This window comes from Lissotriton vulgaris, chromosome 2_1 (genome assembly GCF_964263255.1).
Source record: "Lissotriton vulgaris chromosome 2_1, aLisVul1.2, whole genome shotgun sequence".
NCBI lineage: Eukaryota > Metazoa > Chordata > Amphibia > Caudata > Salamandridae > Lissotriton > Lissotriton vulgaris.
Window position 1 is genome coordinate 709,978,232 of NC_141687.1, and position 19,640 is coordinate 709,997,871.

At 40.6% G+C, this 19,640-nt stretch overlaps 1 protein-coding gene across 5 annotated transcripts in view; it reads left to right on the top strand.

The window, feature by feature from the left end:
* The window catches only part of SBF2 (SET binding factor 2), a 2,158,806-nt gene that overhangs the window by 242,157 nt on the left and 1,897,009 nt on the right, over window positions 1–19,640 (top strand). For all 5 annotated transcript variants that reach the window (XM_086955965.1, XM_086955960.1, XM_086955962.1 and 2 more), the window contains exon 2: window positions 3,924–4,009. In XM_086955965.1, coding sequence (XP_086812091.1) covers window positions 3,924–4,009 — 86 coding nt within the window. The remainder of the gene's footprint in view (window positions 1–3,923; window positions 4,010–19,640) is intronic.

Sequence of the window (19,640 nt, forward strand, 5' to 3'; positions counted from 1 at the left end):
CATAGTTATGGATTTTAAAGGAAAAATAATGCATTTCACTCTTGCAAAACGTTAACTTTTCAGTCAATAGGGAAAATCACTAGTGATAATCAGTCACTTGCAGGTCAAGTTCAGTGGAAATTATGGGGGAGGGTAAAGTGATGCGGGTACCAGGACCAGGCTCCAACAGTCTGTTGAGTTTTACCTAGCTCGTAGGGCAAGGGTCCGGAGCTGTCCTGACTGTCTCTGGTGCTGAATTCGGAAGCTGAGAGTGCTGGTTTTGTTGCTTGGACAGTGCTGGCGAGGAAAGGATGCAAAAACTCAACATCTGGGTCTCTGAGACAGCAGATCGAAGTTGTTGCGGGGTTCCCTAGAGGCACATTGTCAAACAAAGGTAGTGGTAGCCCAACTGGTCACCAACAAACCTTGGTAGTAGCAAACGCAGCTTTCAGTTACTTCAAAGTTATGGAGGCCATGGGAAAATAGTAGCTTCTTGAAACTTTCTGGAGATTAGGTCTCCGTTTCACACAATGCACTAGACCATTTACTTTTGAACAATCCCTTGGCGTGCCCAATGGTCAGTGATTCTTTGGTTCAGGGAGTGTGATTTGCCTGCAAGGGGACTAGTACCTCTAGTCCAAGAGAGTTCTAGAGTTGCTTTGCTTTGGAGCCCGTTGAGTTGTGGAGTTGCTGTGTGGTTGCCACACGTGCAAGTTATTGTGCCTTTGCTTTAAACAGGTCCTAAAGTCGCAGTCATGTGTCTTCTTTGCTTTAAACAGGTCCTAAAGTCGCAGTCATGTGTCTTCTTTGCCCTTGGTTGTAATTCAGGAAGATCAGAGGTTCTAGTGCCAGGGGTGTCCCTTAAATCCTACATTTAGGGGCATCAGGTGTATGGGGGAAAGTAGCCAATGGGCTACCAGCCCCAGCGGTTAAACTGCCCTGAACTCACTAAGTCCAGGAATGTGTGCCACCTTTCCTACCCAGAACCCTCTATTTTGCCATGTTTGAAACTGGTAGGACCCATCCTGGTCTGTATAGGCCAGGTAACTCATCCTAGATGTGTGTCTTGTCTTCTGGGGGTGTGTGCCTCCTTAATTGCCCAGGTGCAAATATGCCTGGGAGCAAGGGTTAGCTGTTTCATCCTTTGGGAATAAGGCTGGTTGCATAGCAGAGGCAGTGGAAGCTTTGACGCTCACTGCCTTGATTTGCCATTTCACTAGCTATCCTGTCGGGGAGGGAGGTGACACCTCCTTTCCAGGCAGACCTCTATTTCTGACTCTTAGAAGTGTTCACATATCCTAGGAGAGGGTCAGATTCCTATCTTGGCGGCAGCAGCTTCAGGCTGTCAGCCAGGGCACTGGTAACGATGGGACAACCAGGTGGCCAACCTCTAAGGTAGCCACCGGTGTGCATGCCACATCAAATACAGGGGATCCATGTACAGTTTCATGAGGCAAGTCGTATGATACCAAACATGATAGCTTGTGGTGGAACCATAATGGAACTAGCAACCTCGGGGTGCCAGGAAAGTGGGCTGTGTTATCCTACGGCCCCATAAACACTTATAGTAACCCTAAATGGAAAGATACTACTATAGGGACATATACGCTTGCACTTATGTGTCCTCACCTTCCATATAATGCACCCTGCCCCTTGGGCTCAGGAGGCCTCTATTACTTGTAACGGGTATATATTAAAAATAGTGCTTTGACTGTGGCACTCGCAGTGTGAGTAAAGTAGAGTCTGAGCAGCTTGCACTGCTCATGCAAACTGCAATGGTGGGCTGCTATCATCTATTTACTTGGGTGAGGGTGGCACAGTCAGTGCTTCAGGCCCTAGTGGCCACTTTAACTCCCATGCCCTGAATAACACTTATCTGGGACTTATAAGGGGGTTAAATTCCTTGCCCATTGGGGTTAACAATTCACATGCATCATATTTTAGGGAGGGAGAACTGGCACTGGTGCCTCAATAGCCGCCTCCAGTGCACATTCAGTCAGCATTGGGGCAAAACATTTGGGGGTCACCATACACATAGGGCACTGTCCTACAATAACTATTATTCACCGGAGTGTAAGCCAGATAAATGAGGTCTTAAATTGGAAATGATTTTGACAGTGTAGCTCGGCCCAGTTTGAGGTGGTTGATGAACGGATGATGAAGGCCAGCATTTACGAAGGACAATGACACAAGCCAATGACAGATATGGGCGGAGCGTGGGCGAGGCGTCAAATCTATACTCCACTACAGCATGCCTCGCCGAGCAACAGATGCACTGCCCAGGCTGAACCTAAAAACCCTAGAGTGTCCTTGTCTGATGTAACTGGTGCTTATTTAAAGTGCTCCAGTACCTCCAGGACGAGTTTGCACTATATAAAACAGCAAAAAAGAAAAAAAAGGAGCAGTTGAGCAATATGTTGTTAGCATTTTCTTTGAAATGGGGAGCCTGAATTTCCCGCAAGAAGCAAGGTCTCAGACCTTAGTGTATGACTCCACTCACTAGATATGAGACTTCTCACTATAAATATGGTTATCTTTACTCCAATTCACAACTACTTTTCTGCAGCTCAGTGGCAGCAGATGTACTGAAAACAATACTACCAATGGTTGCATCATCCTTTTGCCCACTCACAATGTGATGGCCAGATACCTTCACTCCGAGAAGTTTCGTTATTGAATTGCTCTCTAAATGATCAATGTAAAGTTGCCTCACGCACCCAACTATTAGAACAATTTTAGACTCGTTCAGATTGGCAAATTGGAGTGCCTATTAGGCGTTTCCTCGCCGAGTCAAGTTGCTTGAGAGGATGGAAAATATCTAAAGAAATATCCCGATCTGTACTCTGATCAGTGCTCTGATCAGTGTACTTTTCACTTTAAGCACTCTTTGTTGGACTTTGGAGAATAAGTAATGCAGCCCATGAACACTGGCCAGCCTATAGAAACCACATCATTAAGTATGTCTGGCCAGTCTCAGAAGACTGACATTGAGTTATTCTGGTGTCAGTTGGAAAACTCAGCTGTGAGCTGCATAAAGCTCCGTCACTTTCCCTGCATGTATTAAATACAGTACACCATTTTCATGCACAGATGTTTGCCAATGGCACATAACTGCTTAGTCAGTCCGATCTAGTTTTACCTGGTTCTACATTCCACAGAATGTAAATATCCCAGAAATTGTCCGCTTGCATAAAATTCTGATCTACACCATTGCTGGTATGTGGGATGTGGGATTTGGTTTGTGGGATGTGTTATTCATATATGGCAAGGAAACTTATAGAGTTGCCATAAATGCCGATGGCAGGCCCCTGCGTTACTGTTTCATTTTAAAACAAGTTTTGAAACATTTTAAATTGACCCTATTTTAGCCCTATACAGAACTTCTGCATTTTTCATTGTTAGATTTATACCATAACATTGTACAGGGCCCTTGGTTGAAAGATTGTTTTTGTTTGTTTTTAATAAAATGCAGTTTATTTCTGGACTAAGTTAATTTAAATAAATATTTAAGCATGCAGTTTTAAAGCAGCATTTACTAACATGTCTAAAAATGGTGGCGTTGATGCTTTCTCGGGCGAGATTTTCTTTCTTGGCTCCAAAGCTCCTTGTGCAGCAAGGCAACCGCCTCTCTATCCCAACTATTTTGTCTTACGGCCCCTCATTAATATGACATACATTTTGAGGTGAATATATATGTTATCCCGAATACTAAACCTATATAAAACCACTGGACATTTTAATTTGCAGTAGTTTTTAAATGCACGACTTTTTTATTCAAAAATTGTAATTTGATCACTTTCAGTTTGCATGTTAAAATTGAGCACACCGATGTTTACTAATGTGAATGCTTGAATTGCATCATTATCCAATATCGTCAAAATGATTTTCTTTAACCCAACTCAGTACAGAATTGTTTTCTAATATATACTCCTGCTTATCTTCAGGGTCTGGAGAAGGCCTAGGAAAAATAATTCAGAGGTTTCCGGAGAAGGATTGGAGTGATGTACCTTTCCCCCAAGGCATTGAACTGGCAAGTAGTCCATATAAAATCATTTTCATTTATATTCTACATTACGATTGCAAATTTCATGATGTAGCAGCTATAGTAATTAAAAAGTTTCAAAATCTCCAACCTACCCTTTCTGTCGCTCACCTGCCGTATTTTTTCTCTAGCTCGGTATCACTCTCTATGCCTATTTATTTATGTTTTCATATATTTATCTTCTCCGTCTGCAAATTTCATCTCTCCCTGTTAGAGATATTGTTGATAGTGTTTTAACCTATAATTTTCTAGGAGCCATTGCCATATTACAAGAATGTTGATCATATGCATTAAAGGTTAACAATTGACGATATTTGCCTTGCGTTCGGAACTGTGAGTTTTGTAGTCTTTAGCTACGCTTTCTTCCACAGTGCATACCTTCAACCTCACACAGTGACACACGATATCGGCCCCATCACACGGTCTCCGGTAAGGAGCCGATATCACAGTGGCAGGAAAACGAGGTGAAAGCCACTGTAAATAGTTTTCCAGCTCGTTTTCCGAGGTTTTGAGCAGTCTATTAAGAGGTATGACATGGGCACCAGCCTCAGCAAGTATTTTTTTTGTTTGGGAGGGGGTTTTGAGGGCGGGGTGGGGAACAAAAGTGCCTTGTAGGTACTTCTTGGTGCGAGGCCCCGCCCCCTTTCAAGGCCCTGCCCATCCATCACACTGTGAGATTGTTGTGCAAGTTGCCATGTATGACAGTGCCAGTTGGTCACTCACATCAATGCGCTTGGTGGTAGCAATGTTGTTTGAAAAATAAGAAAATTCCAACTTTTACATTGGACTAAATCACTTCTCATTGCCACCGGGGCAAACAGTGATACCAGCTCTTTAGATTCCTAATCAGAAATCATCAAGTCCGAAACGGCATCATCTGGTTGCAGAAAACCCTCTTAGATCTCCACATTAAACCCAAACATGTCCAGACAAGGGAAACGGACCTGGGACACGAGATCACAGAGACAACCTGGGCGGAAATATGCAAGGGCCGCAAAATCTTCCATCAACATTCAATATAAAGAAAATGCTTAAGAACCTTAACCTAATGGTATCACACACACGCGCACACACACACGCACACACACACGCACACACACACACACACACACTCACACTCACACTCTCTCGTGAGGGGCACCTTTTTCACATGTGGTGGACATGCCTACAGATACATTGGAGCCACTGATGGTCCTTCTTGGAGCCCCCAGTGACAATATCATATTCCCACTCACCGCACCTACAGGCAAACAATTTTCACTTTTGTTAGAAGCAGCAAGAATAACACTAGCCAGGGTTTGGAATCAACTAATTCCTCCGCCCCATTTCACTACTGGTGGGACATAGTCTGGAATGTTTAGGCAATGGAGAACCTCTCTGCTGTAATAAATAAGTCTCACAAATTCGGCGGAACCTGGCAAGCCTTCAAAACTTAAATTCTACCCAACATCATAGGGGCTATCCAGGAGATCTTGGCCTCCAAATTGGTAGGTCTCCATACCATGTTGCCTTCTCCAGCCTCTACATCAGACACTGATTGACGGGGCTAACCTGCGGAATGATCTTGAATGCATGGGCACAAGGAAGTAGCCGCTGCTGACAGCTAATTTGGACTGTAATTTACCATTTGCTATGTCGAATCAATGCTTCAGTATATCCGATCTGTCTTACTCTATGACTGTGTTCAAACGCTGTCCATCTGCAGAACAAAAAACCCAATAAATGTATTTGTCATAAAAAAGAATAGGAATCTTGAACCTTCCATCAACTCCTATATCCAAATATAAAGCAAAAATAGTGTGTGCATTCTATCCTGTCTCTGCAGTCATTGCTCAGTGATGAATCGATATTTGAAGATCCAGATCAAGAAAAAGAAACGTTTTTTACCACTGTAAAGCAGCAAACCATACAAATACCTTCTAACCGTTTCCATGCTTGAAAGACACTGATTTTTCCCTGAATGGCAAGGATCTTTTCAGTGTTTTATGGGTGAACTTGACAGATGTTCTTGGATTTCCTTTAATTAACAGCATTCCTCCTTAAAGGTGGCAAGACTGGTCTGCAGGCGGCGTGGTCTTTAAGCTGACTAGTAGGTGTTAATGTATAGAGAGAGCCTTTTCATATATGCGGGGTTCTTTAATGCAGCAGGATTTGTTTTCTTTCCTCATTTCTTTAAAGTGTCCCCATTTGGAGTACCTGGTGCCAGATTACAATAAGTGCCCCGTGGGCGCAATAGGCGTTTATGCGTTTCCTCCCGCTTTGCACGCCCCATGGGGCACTTTGGTATTATAGAAGGGGGGCGCAGACGCTTGTGCGTCCCCTTCTAAATACCGATAGCACTTAAAGCATCAGTGCTACCTTCCCAGGGTGCGCCTCCTGAGAGCTGCCATCTGCAGGCGGTAAAGGTGGTTCCATGGACCCCAGACATCCTCCAGCAGGTGGGTTCAGTAATTAACTGCACCCGCCTGCAAGGGGATCTCTAAATCTTTTTAAAAGTGCAGGCGGGTACTGCCCGCACGGTGAAAACACGCAGCAGCAGCTTCATTTTTTCACATGCATGCCCTGCCCTTGGGGCAGCATGAGTTCGTGGCAGCGCATACATCATGATAGGGCGCCTTGTGACTGTATGCGCAAACAATCACAATGCATAATATGGCCCCTGGTGCTGCATAATTGTCTTGTTTTTCTCGCGGGCTAATAATCTGCCTGACTTTTCTGACCACACTCCACGTTGACGGCTCCACCTCTTCCTGGTGGCACCGCCAAGATCTCATTCTTGTTTAATTGCTTTGTTACTTGCCTGTTATCTGTCAGTAAAGGAATGGGCATCCAATCATTACATTCAGTGTAATGATTTCCGGGATGTGTGGACTGAAAATCTTATCAGGTTGCTCAACGGACCATTGGTCATGGTGTAATGACCTCCATGTTCTGGGCATAGTCTCAGTAATATTGTGTGTGTGATCACACATCCTTGTATGTTCATGGACAAATAATGAGCAGCTTTTGTTTCCACACGGAAAGCTATACTTTTGAGTGAAATCCATTGCTTATTTGTAAAAATATATATATTTAAAAGTACCAGGGCCCTTGTCAGGGGGCCACTGCAGCTTGCACATCCCTTTGCCCCTGCTAGTGCTGCCAGTGATAGTACCATCACAACTAGCCATTCCACCCACACATGTGTGGCAAATCATAATTTAAATATATATTAAGATTGACTAGCATGTGCCGCCCAAGATATTCTTATAGCTTTGGGTGACAGTTATTCGTGATTTTGATGTATATTTAATTATTAAACAACTGTTGTTTTGCTCCTCACAGTGTAGGGAAATATAACAAACACCGAAAGATACAAACTGCGTGAAGCAGAGGAGGACTCTAATTTGATTTTGTAATTTAAAAAAAAATAGAGAGAATGGGTAATCAGTGGGTGGCTGGCTCGATAGCAAAAGACCAAGTTAAGAGTCAATTTAGCCTTAGAAGCATCCATGATAAAACATTGACTACAAATCACTGCACTACTTAGCAATGCAAATGCTAAACCATAACCTTTCTCAAATTGGTTAATTATGTTCTTTGTGTCAAAATCTATATAAGCTTGTTTTAGACGCATTAGATTCTTTTGCACTGGGGCAAAGGTTTCATGATCCGCTTCATAGATTTCTCTCTCCTTTCACGAGTGTGATTAAAGCATTGTTTCTGGTTTAATAGGGTTGTATTCCTTTTAAGTTTTGAAAATGTAAACAATATATTTTGGAGCAGGAATATGTGAGAGTCCAATTCCCCATAGAAACGCATTTTATTGAATGGATATTTAAAGAAAGAAGAAAATTACATAGCAAATTTAGTGTTGCTGGTGTCCATCGCAGAAATTAATAGTTTGCATGTAAAAGGTTTTCAACTAGTTCGAGCAAACATGTAGGCGGGAAAGTAATATATTTTTGTTTGTATTGTTTTTGTCATATACTCCGTTTTGGAATCGTACTCCCTTTTCTATAAGCACAAGGCAGTGTTCAAGGGAAAACAATGTCATGTTTGATACATTCTCTGTAGAGTCCGTGGTTCTTGGTCACTGGAACGTTACATAATTTGAACTTTTGGAAGAGCTCTGACACTGTATGGTGCTTGCATGAAATTCATAAAGACTGCTGACAATAATATTGATAATTTCATATTGGATGTTGATCCTGTCTAACAAAGTCCTTCTCATTATTCAGCCTCCTAAATGTACTTCCCATCTAGAGTCGAAATGGGAAAACCCAGTGTTGCACATGCCCAATCTTTATTCAGTATGCAAAATTATGGCATGCACCAACCACTCCGTTTATTTCTTAATTTTGTTTTTAAAAAAACATTTTTATTATATTACAAGTTTACTGTCACATGACTAACACAAAATTCCCTATGCTTATTACATTTTCACTTGTATGTTGAGACTACGGTGAAGTGTACGAGTGGTGAACATGCGTGTGAATTGCTCTACTGCAGCCGTTTGGTGTTGTGCTCTATTTTGATGCAGCTCCGAAAAGGGACTGTCCTTTCTGAAAAATAACTTGTTCTTGGAACTACCGTTGCGAACAGCTAACTAGGGATCGGAACCCAGGACAAATATGTAAGGGCAGTGTGAGATGTTCCCGGCGGACGTCAGAGAAATTGTGCTTTTGTTTGCTATGGTTCTTGTAGGTCTGGGTGTTTTTCGTGGATCTCTGTCCCCATGGGAGTGCTGTGTGATCGCACATCTGTTTGGTACATGGGGACGTCTGTATTGTCATGGGTGCCTTGGGGGGGTCTCGGACCGTGTCTCTTGTCTCGGGGCCTCATCTGCAGTTGACGGTGATAGTAGTTGTTGGGCGCTAGTCGTGAGTTGACGGAAATGGTGTAGTAGCGCAGCCCTCAAAGTTTATTTATTGATGATGAAGAAAGGCTGTTGCACAGATAGTTTTATCGTTCTAAAAGATGTGTTCTAGTATAGGTATCCGGATGTTCTGTCAACCCATCTCTTTATCTGAAGGAGCCATATTGCTGAATAAATATCTGTTTTTAGAGTCAATTGTCCATCTTTGGTAATTGTTTCACTTGCCTTCATGATTGCTTTGCTTAAAATTATGCAAAACTGGCTCTGCATTACTCCCAAATTAAAGATGTAAAACGCCTCACCCAACATCACTGGTGTGTTTGGTGCATCATAGCCAGCAATTTCTATGTATGTGCCCTGTAGATCCTGCTGGACCATTTTCGGGTGTCTAAGCGAGATAAGCACTGCTGCCTGACCTCCCACATAGTTGTGTCTTAGTCGTTTTTTTTAATTTCGCTCTTAATGCAAATGGTGTGGCTGCTGCGGAAACCCATTTCGGCACACCTATCACACTTGTGTTGGCCATCATTTTCAGATTTAGGCATCCTAGAAAGCGACACAAAGAACTGTAGACTATTAAGTTTTTGCTTTTTTGTTATGATTTTTTTTAACACTTCTGTGTGGGCCATATGTTTCGGCTGCAGGGACTCCTCATGGTATGATGAATGCATCCCCATTTTGCTGAAGTCAGAATATGGCGCCCAGTCTGGACATTATCCATGGAATTTTGTTTTCAGAGACTAGTGTGATGATTGTTATCGGAAGGTTAGGTTTCTGTTAGATGTCAGGATCATTTGGTTAATGACATTTTAACTGCAGTCCCAGGTCAGGAACAGTTAGTGATAACAAGCTAAGGGCATTTGTGCAAAATAAACGATTTCTTGCTATCATCGTTTTCATCATTGTGAACTGCCAATTAAACCAAATATGCGCTTTTGGGAACCCTCTCCAAGTGTTATGCTTGTTTAAGTGTGTATTTAAATGGGAGTTAGAAATATTTGTTGAGCCAGAAATAAGAAGGTCGACCCCATGGTTGCGAGATGAACAGTTCATATCAAGACATCTCAATAACATTGTGCGAGAGTAAATACATTCTGATAAGCTTAGTTCCCCAATGTAGAATTCATTTAGTTGGCTGAACTGCACCCCCGGGCTATTCCGCTTGTCTGCATTTAGTGTTCAACCTTTTATGTATTTGGTTCATGCAACAGCAGTAGGCATATGTTGCCAAATACATATAGGAGCACTTTGATTATGCTCACCTGTTTCCCAGTTAGTTTTTTAAACGTGTTGACTGTTTTGCTATTGCAACTTTTTGCAAAGAAAAAAATCCAGTGATCTGATCTTTAATAGGTTAGGGTAATTAGTTTTGATGCAAGCTCTGAGGACCACATTGGTTCCACCCAAACGTAGTTTATCTTTATTATAAGGTTGAGAAATTTAAAGAGGGTACATTTTATTTTGGATGATAGCTACCAAAAAATTAGGTAAACTTGTAAAGGTATCATCGTTACACGATGGCTTGTGTGTTTTTTCATCTGGCTTCCAAAATACTCACCTTTTTTTTCAGATTAAGCCTCTCTCAGTTTTGGATTAGAATAAAGTTAGTTGAAGCAGCCGCTAAATACATTGAGAATATGGAGACAAACTGGCCTTTCATACTAATAACCATATCTTGCGGGTGGATTGTATGTATTATTCTCTGGATTTATGGCTGTTTTGTCATCTACTACCTATTTGTTTGCAGTTTGAACCTTATTTTGAGGTCAGTAAAATTCTTATTTGGCCAGGAACTATAGGTAACTGCCGAATCACTATTACACGTTACACAGGAAAACTCTCAGCTCTGCCATATGCCTATTCACATTTCATGAAGTAGAAATTGGAAAATGTATTGTGGAACAATCTGCAGGAATAGATGCATTGGCACCAATTCCCAAGGTGATTTTGCGTTTTTGAAGGCTAAACTATGAATACCCTGACATTTCTACACCTTGGAATTACGTATCTTGACGGTGGCGGAATTCTGGGACCAGGAACATCGCAATGGTATTACATGGGTTGAACTGAACGACTGTATTGTAGATCCAGTAATAATTTACTGCTATGAAGTAGCACTGGTGTAACAGAACTTGTTAACTACTGTTGCTACATCAGAAAACAATTCCAGGCTGCACTGCTGGGCTCTCTAAAAACAGTGTTAGACAGCAGGGAGAACAGCTTCTGGATCAGTGGGAAGTGAAAGCACAAGTAAGGGCTGGTGTGTGTGGCAGGAGTGTTGTATAACATTTTAGGACAGTTTTTGTAATTCTCCCGATTCATGCCCTTATATAGGTATAAATCACCATATCCTTATATAGGCATAAGAATCGTAACCATATTTAGACAGCTCATGCAGTCCAAAAACGGCAGGGCTACTTCCACTAGTTCCGAAAATCTACAACGATTTTTTGGAAAACTCGGCTTCAGCAGCTAGGGACTTCCCCTTGCTCGAAAACTGACTTGTCCAAGAACTCCTGGAGTTTTCAAAGAACTGAGACTCTTTGATGACGTTATTATGTCCACCTTTACGTCAAACTCTGTACCTTCAATGTATAAATATGCCCACACTTGGCATGGCAAAGACACAGTGGCTTGGAGCAGTTCGACTATCTACTTGCCCGACGCATCCTGCTACAGCAAGTGCCGAAGGAAGCCAACCCTCCAGCAGACTCACTGAGAGAGACGCTGTCTTTTATCTTGCTGAGAAATCCAGCTCCAGTGTTTCCAAGCTACCCTTGCAGGTTGTTGGGAAATCGAGTCCTGAGCCTGACCTTCATTCCAAATCAAGGTACGGAGCTGATTAGACCCTAAGAGAAATCTTGGACAGATTCTTGGCAAAGAATATTACATTTATGCTACCCTTACCTACTTCCTCCCTCGTACTAAGGTTAAGTACATCGGGGTAGGCGTATTTTAGAAGCACCAGTTGAGTACTTTTTAGCCTCTGTTATTTGTGTATGTATTTATCTATGGTCTAGGCACCATACAATGCCCTTACAGTATTATTTTATTCTACTCTTTTTACTGTATGCATTATATTTTGCAACCAGTTTTACGATTGCAGCAGTTAATTTCTTGTGCTTGAGAAAGAAGACTGTTCAATAAATCCTTTTATTGAAAACTCCTGTCTCTCTATTTCTCTGCACCTCTGGTGAAACGAAGCATGCACGATTGACTGAGTGAAATATCTATCTATTGTTTCCACGACTCTGAAGATCAGTTTTATCTTTGGGAAACAAAGTTGTCATGTTTATGCGGTTGTCAGAAACTAAATCCCTTCTTGTGAACTCAAGAAAGTTTCTTGTGACCTTTGAGCTAGCTGGCACTCACAATTTAGTCTAATATATTCAGATAGAGACCTAGTCGACATAAGTCCTACGTCACATCTATATTCATCAGATATTATTCCAATGTGCAGAGCCTATTGGGAATATAGAAAGTACACTACAGGAGGACGCCTTTTTCCTTTTAAATTTGGGACCAGGAGGTGAGATCATGTTATGTATGGTTCTCACATTACTCCTCTGCCCCTGTGTAGAGGTTGAAAGCAGGGGCAGATGATTTTAGGGGCAATAAATCACATGAGATTATCAAAGTGTAAAAAGTGAATTACGGGGATGTTTTTCACCACAGAGTTCTAAGTAACATCATAGACAGCTCTAGCTTTGCTCTCATTGTGTATTTGTTGTCACTCTGAACCCCTCCGCAAAAAACATCCCTGCGATTCTCTGTTACCTATCTATAATTCTGTGTAGTGTAGGGTACAGTGATGCATAAACAAGGCCCTTTCAGGCATCGGAACACTTCATAAGTGATCGCAAAGGGTACGTTAGAAGGACTAATTACGTGGTACAATGCATACAGGATAGAGTCGATGGATCAATTGTATATGAACAAAGATGTATTTATGGAGCAGTAATGTTTGATTATCCCCTTGTAAACTGCTGTGGCATACCAAAACACTTCACAAGAAGTGGTCATGCTAGTAACTGCAGTACCGAACAGAATATAAAGGTATAAAAACAATTGTGGATATACTGATGATGATGAGGTGTCTCGACCCAAGGGCAGTTTCTAAGTATTTTCATATCTTTGAACCACATAAGTGGTACCACATTTTATTCTGAAAAATATGTTCAGTCAAGTACTGCCACAATCTTAGCCAAAGCAAAAGGTATTACTAGGTCGTATATCCTACAGTGGGTTACTCCTAATTCAACCCTTATTGCCACTGTTGAGGTCTCTAAGGAAAGACCAAATAACATTCAGAAATATCTGCTTGCAGTTAACATAACAGCAGTGGACTTTCTATAATCCATAGTTATGCAAAGTATAGATGCAGCCCAAGATTGATACCGGAGGAGTCTCCTTCATCAGTTCCACTCAAAGTTTCTACTAAAAGACAGGACTTCCACCAGCTGCAATTCAGCTTGTGACTTCTGCGCTATTCCATAATTGGAAGATGGACACATATGCTGGTAGACTCGTAAATCCAAGGATTAACAAGTAAACTACCTCCACATGGCTATTTCTTCTGAGGGAGCGGGGTTTTCTATATCTGTCTTCTGGTGTAATCATTAAATAACCCCACCCACTGGTTACATGGACCTTTGATTGTCGACAAAGAGAAGTAAGGAGCGATCATCTAAATCAGTCCAATAATATGTTAAACCGTAAATGATATTTAGAAGAGTCAAAGAGAATTTTGAGAGAATATTTTTTCGATTCCTTTAGTTTTTCATCTTTTATTCATTACATTTTTATTTTTAGATCTCAGCTTTAAAAGTTAATATATATCAATTGATATTTGTTTATAAAATAGAATACAATGTTTATTAAAATCACAGTTAATATTGTAATAATACAGCAAGTGTGTTCCTCAAGCTAGAATTCCCTATTCTAAATTAAATTGAAATAGTGTGAGAAAAAGGTGTCAGTTCAGATACTCAGGGATGTGGAATTCCTATAGCCCGACGCCCAGAACATATTGTTTGGGGTCAAGGGCAACAAGTTTTAATGTGCATTTTGTCCTTGGGACAAGCAGGCCCAATCCTCTGAAGCGCAAACACTTTGGCTGCCAGTTTGCAGTACCACATTAAGGATCAGGGAAGGGCATTGCCTGCAGTTAAGTTAATATTTGTGTGCATATGTTAATGCTGTTCAAACTTGTATTTATGGTTCATTAATTGAGAGCCTTTATTATCAGGCTGAGCGCTCTCAGTAAATGTAAGTTCCGACTGCACTACTGACAGTGGTTCCAGTATAAAAATGTGCACACGGTTTCAAAGTTTAGCTGTATGAGGCTATGCATAATGCTCTCAGAATGCTCTCTGATTAGATGCAAATATTTGCAGAAGCTTGTAAACAAGATTCATGATTTTCTTTCAATATAAAATGTTCATAAAAAATGAGTAGGAAATACATTTTTTGCTAAACTACTGTAAATGTCAGTTACCATTTCTTTTCAGCATCATTTTGTAAAATGTGTTGATGCATGCTAGTATTGCCCCAAAATATTCATATTATAAAATCAGTGTAACCAGTTTCAATAAGATTTTGGGAAACAAAAAAACAACCATTGTCAAAGCCAAAAGGTCTGAAATGGTAGTCAGCTTTTTAGTTTTGGCAATGCGTGACTTGTTTTGGCATGGTTTTTGTAAAACCTTATTCGATGTGTGAGAGCTGCCGGACTCTAACCAATATAACAAACATTGGCAAAAGCAAACAAATTTTTGGTCTCAAAGCACACACTGCCACATTAGTTACTGGCACTGAACAAAACTACTTTGTGTGCCGATATGCTCCTTCTGAAAGAGCAGAATGCTGTCACTCACTGTGAAGCCAGCCGATACAGAGAGAATTTTAATAAACACAAAAGGTCCTGGTTAATGCCAGACCAAACTAGGGGCCCAATTATTAAAGAAAGTCTCAAAAGTGCACCCTTGGTATATTTCCTTGCATTAAGAGCAGCTATATGGCTTTCGTGAATTCACAAGAATTTCCAGCAGTAGGGCAAGAAATAGTACTCCTAGAAAATATCTGAGAGCTGCATTTTAGCATGAGCAAATCTGCATGTGTAGATTTGCTCATGCGAACACCTCAGTGTTTGCAAGTTTATTTTCCCTCCAACCACTTTTTTCCCAAATCTGGAAGAAGGTTTACATCGGCCATTGTTAGGAGTAAATTTCCAACATTTCACAGTATTGGAAAAGAATAGAGAAGAGTTGTTAAAAACTCTTAAAACATGCAAGTTAGTAGGTTTGTACAGACTCAAAAGGACATTTCAACCCTGGAACTATTGTTTACCACTACCTTCAGTCCCAGTATGTAAATCTGCAGAAACGTAGCAACATAGAGGGATTGCTAGTATTGAAACACTACTTTGGAATGAGCCCTGGCATAATCAGAGAGGCTATATAAGAGCTCTAATATATTGAGATTGCTGCCATAATTAGTCGCCACACATCATGGCACCAAAGGGACAAGTGGATTTTGTTACAGGACAAGTAGATTTATGAAGCAACCTGCCCCATGGACAAGTAGATATTTTAATAAATTCCACACCCCTGGATACTCAATAAAGAGTTCTGATGAGAGACTCCATGCACAAGCATAAAACCTTTGCATAAGAAGCTGGAAAGTATTCTCAACCCAAAAATCAGCAAGCAATTAACAAAAGCTAAGTAAGCAGGGGTGTGGAATTTATTAAAATATCTACTTGTCCATGGGGCAGGTTGCTTCATAAATCTACTTGTCCTGTAACAAAATCCACTTGTCCCTTTGGTGCCATGATGTGTGGCGACTAATTATGGCAGCAATCTCAATATATTAGAGCTCTTATATAGCCTCTCTGATTATGCCAGGGCTCATTCCAAAGTAGTGTTTCAATACTAGCAATCCCTCTATGTTGCTACGTTTCTGCAGATTTACATACTGGGACTGAAGGTAGTGGTAAACAATAGTTCCAGGGTTGAAATGTCCTTTTGAGTCTGTACAAACCTACTAACTTGCATGTTTTAAGAGTTTTTAACAACTCTTCTCTATTCTTTTCCAATACTGTGAAATGTTGGAAATTTACTCCTAACAATGGCCGATGTAAACCTTCTTCCAGATTTGGGAAAAAAGTGGTTGGAGGGAAAATAAACTTGCAAACACTGAGGTGTTCGCATGAGCAAATCTACACATGCAGATTTGCTCATGCTAAAATGCAGCTCTCAGATATTTTCTAGGAGTACTATTTCTTGCCCTACTGCTGGAAATTCTTGTGAATTCACGAAAGCCATATAGCTGCTCTTAATGCAAGGAAATATACCAAGGGTGCACTTTTGAGACTTTCTTTAATAATTGGGCCCCTAGTTTGGTCTGGCATTAACCAGGACCTTTTGTGTTTATTAAAATTCTCTCTGTATCGGCTGGCTTCACAGTGAGTGACAGCATTCTGCTCTTTCAGAAGGAGCATATCGGCACACAAAGTAGTTTTGTTCAGTGCCAGTAACTAATGTGGCAGTGTGTGCTTTGAGACCAAAAATTTGTTTGCTTTTGCCAATGTTTGTTATATTGGTTAGAGTCCGGCAGCTCTCACACATCGAATAAGGTTTTACAAAAACCATGCCAAAACAAGTCACGCATTGCCAAAACTAAAAAGCTGACTACCATTTCAGACCTTTTGGCTTTGACAATGGTTGTTTTTTTGTTTCCCAAAATCTTATTGAAACTGGTTACACTGATTTTATAATATGAATATTTTGGGGCAATACTAGCATGCATCAACACATTTTACAAAATGATGCTGAAAAGAAATGGTAACTGACATTTACAGTAGTTTAGCAAAAAATGTATTTCCTACTCATTTTTTATGAACATTTTATATTGAAAGAAAATCATGAATCTTGTTTACAAGCTTCTGCAAATATTTGCATCTAATCAGAGAGCATTCTGAGAGCATTATGCATAGCCTCATACAGCTAAACTTTGAAATCGTGTGCACATTTTTATACTGGAACCACTGTCAGTAGTGCAGTCGGAACTTACATTTACTGAGAGCGCTCAGCCTGATAATAAAGGCTCTCAATTAATGAACCATAAATACAAGTTTGAACAGCATTAACATATGCACACAAATATTAACTTAACTGCAGGCAATGCCCTTCCCTGATCCTTAATGTGGTACTGCAAACTGGCAGCCAAAGTGTTTGCGCTTCAGAGGATTGGGCCTGCTTGTCCCAAGGACAAAATGCACATTAAAACTTGTTGCCCTTGACCCCAAACAATATGTCCTGGGCGTCGGGCTATAGGAATTCCACATCCCTGTAAGTAAGGCAGCCTCTTGTGAAGGAAAGCATCAGAAACTTAAGAGTCTTCAATCAGATAGTCGGGAAAGGAATTCTGCTCTTTTCTAGGAACACACACTTATATAAACACACAATATTTTATGTTGCAACATTATTATCTCTCGTCTCCTAAGTCTCCCAATAGAAATTCAGCAAACTCCTGGAAACAAGCCATCTCCCAAATGTTTACATACTGGCACAATAGATTTGCAGACGTTGGACATTGAAAAGATATATCGTTGATGTTTTCTAGTTCAGACTGTTTTTCTCAGGACTCCATCCTGTTATCTCCTTTCCTCCCGGTGGGAACTCCGTTAGTTTTCTAATACAAAGCAAATGCCTATTGACTAGCTAACAGAAGGCTTCTGGAAAAATATAACATCTGCAATAGAAAGTAAAACATTGTGCTAAAACAACTATTCAATGTAATAACAGGCCTTTCAATGTTAATGCATTATTTAGCAAATAGCCTAACTCTCGATGCCATAGTAACTTAAATCATCACTTAATTTTCACATTTACGCCTATAATACTTAAATATGGTTACCTGCTACAAAAATTTGCATTTAGTGTATATTTTACTTAAAAATAAACTTTGCAAATTATTAATGTAAGCGCTTCTGTGAACTGAGTAGCAGTGCTTAATTTGTAAAATATGAAGTCCAGGTGCTCAAATGTTTTTGGGAGGCCACACCCACTTTCCTCAGCTCCACCCACTTCCGCCACTGGCTTCACCCACTTCCTATATTGCCTCCACCAAAATCCTCAACTGGTACTGCTGAAAGTCGGATGATGTAGTGCCCTATCTGAATTTCAGCAAGGGAGCCTTCCTCCAAATAAGGTTTTGATAGGAGGATCCCTTACCCTGTAAAAATGTTGAAAAAGAGTAAATCAAAAGTCCATTTAAATCTCAATTTTGGAATAAAATGACTAATGCATTGAATAGGGACATGTGAAATATTCCAGTGCTCTATGTGCAATTTGAGGAAAGGACAATACTGGGTTATGCCATTTTTAAGAGAGTCTAATTGTGTGTCATGAGTTCAAAGATACAACTTTTACATATCACTAAAGTCAGAGGATTTTGAAAAATCCAAACTTCACACCTAAGAACAAGAACAACCCCTCTATGGCCAAAAGGCATGTCCACAATGCAAGGATCACAATGGAAGGACGCCAGACACAATTTATTTAACAAGGACTTTATATAAAACATCTTGGTCTGTGATGTTTGTTGAGTTGGCTGAATAAAGAAGAGACAAGCAAACAAAGAAAAACAAAAGGACAACTGTACATATGCATGCACATGCGCATACACAGATATATTACATTTGTGTATAGTACAGGACGCACGCAGAGTGCAAAAACATAACAATACAAAGTTGTTGCACATACTTAGTGGCAAATATCGAGGACAGAAATGAAATGAACCAAAGCAACTGAAACTTACAGAGAATCAAAATATGTGCCCTTCACATACAAACACACAAAAACCTAAACCATTCCATACTGAGCCTTACCTGTCCTCAACCCTCCCTGTCCCAAATACACACACACAGAAACACACTCTATGCTAAAGGCAGAGCAAACAAATTAGACATTAACATATGTAGAATATGCCAACACTCGTGTGGAGTACTATAGCAAAACACTGTACTTTGCTGACAAGAGAGTGCAGTGTCTCCCGCCTTTTGCTAGATAGTACAAATAGTGGCTCAGCACTTCTTCCCTGAATTCTCTCTAATACAATCTATCTACATATCTACATAATCGTGGTCGGTGAGTGGATGTAGGTTGTAAGACTGCTGATTGTGTAAATATTGAAGAATTTATTTAAATGGAACTCCATAGTTCAATCTCTGGCAATGTAAAGGTTCCATGCTGCTGAAGATGAGACAGCTCCCAGACATCGACTCCATCCCCACACATTAGTCCACCAGTTCCCTTTCACCGCAACAAAATCAAGACACCATCTTTGCGATTGTGTGGGTTGGCTAAAGATAGCCTTTTGCAACACTAGTAATGCTGGCACTCATCATTTCCATGTCAAAATTGTATCTGACTTTAATAGATTCCTTTCATTCCTCTGACAAGCGGGAAGCAAGTTAGCAGCAGTCAGCTGCTGTTAAAGAAATAACTGCTTGCTGCACTGGTGCTCTGCATTCCTGCCAGTGTAGATAGTTGCTTAAATTGGGCAATAACTGGGCCAGAGATGCATGTGGCTGACACTGTGGTACTTAAATGTGCTTGTGGACACTTTCTAATGAGAGCTGTTAGAGGTGCCACACCTCTTCTTATCTATGCTTTGGAATGCAACCCCATGACTTGCATTGCAAGTAGGGACTCTAACCATAAATTTGTCTTTGTTGAATTGACACGTCTCATATAA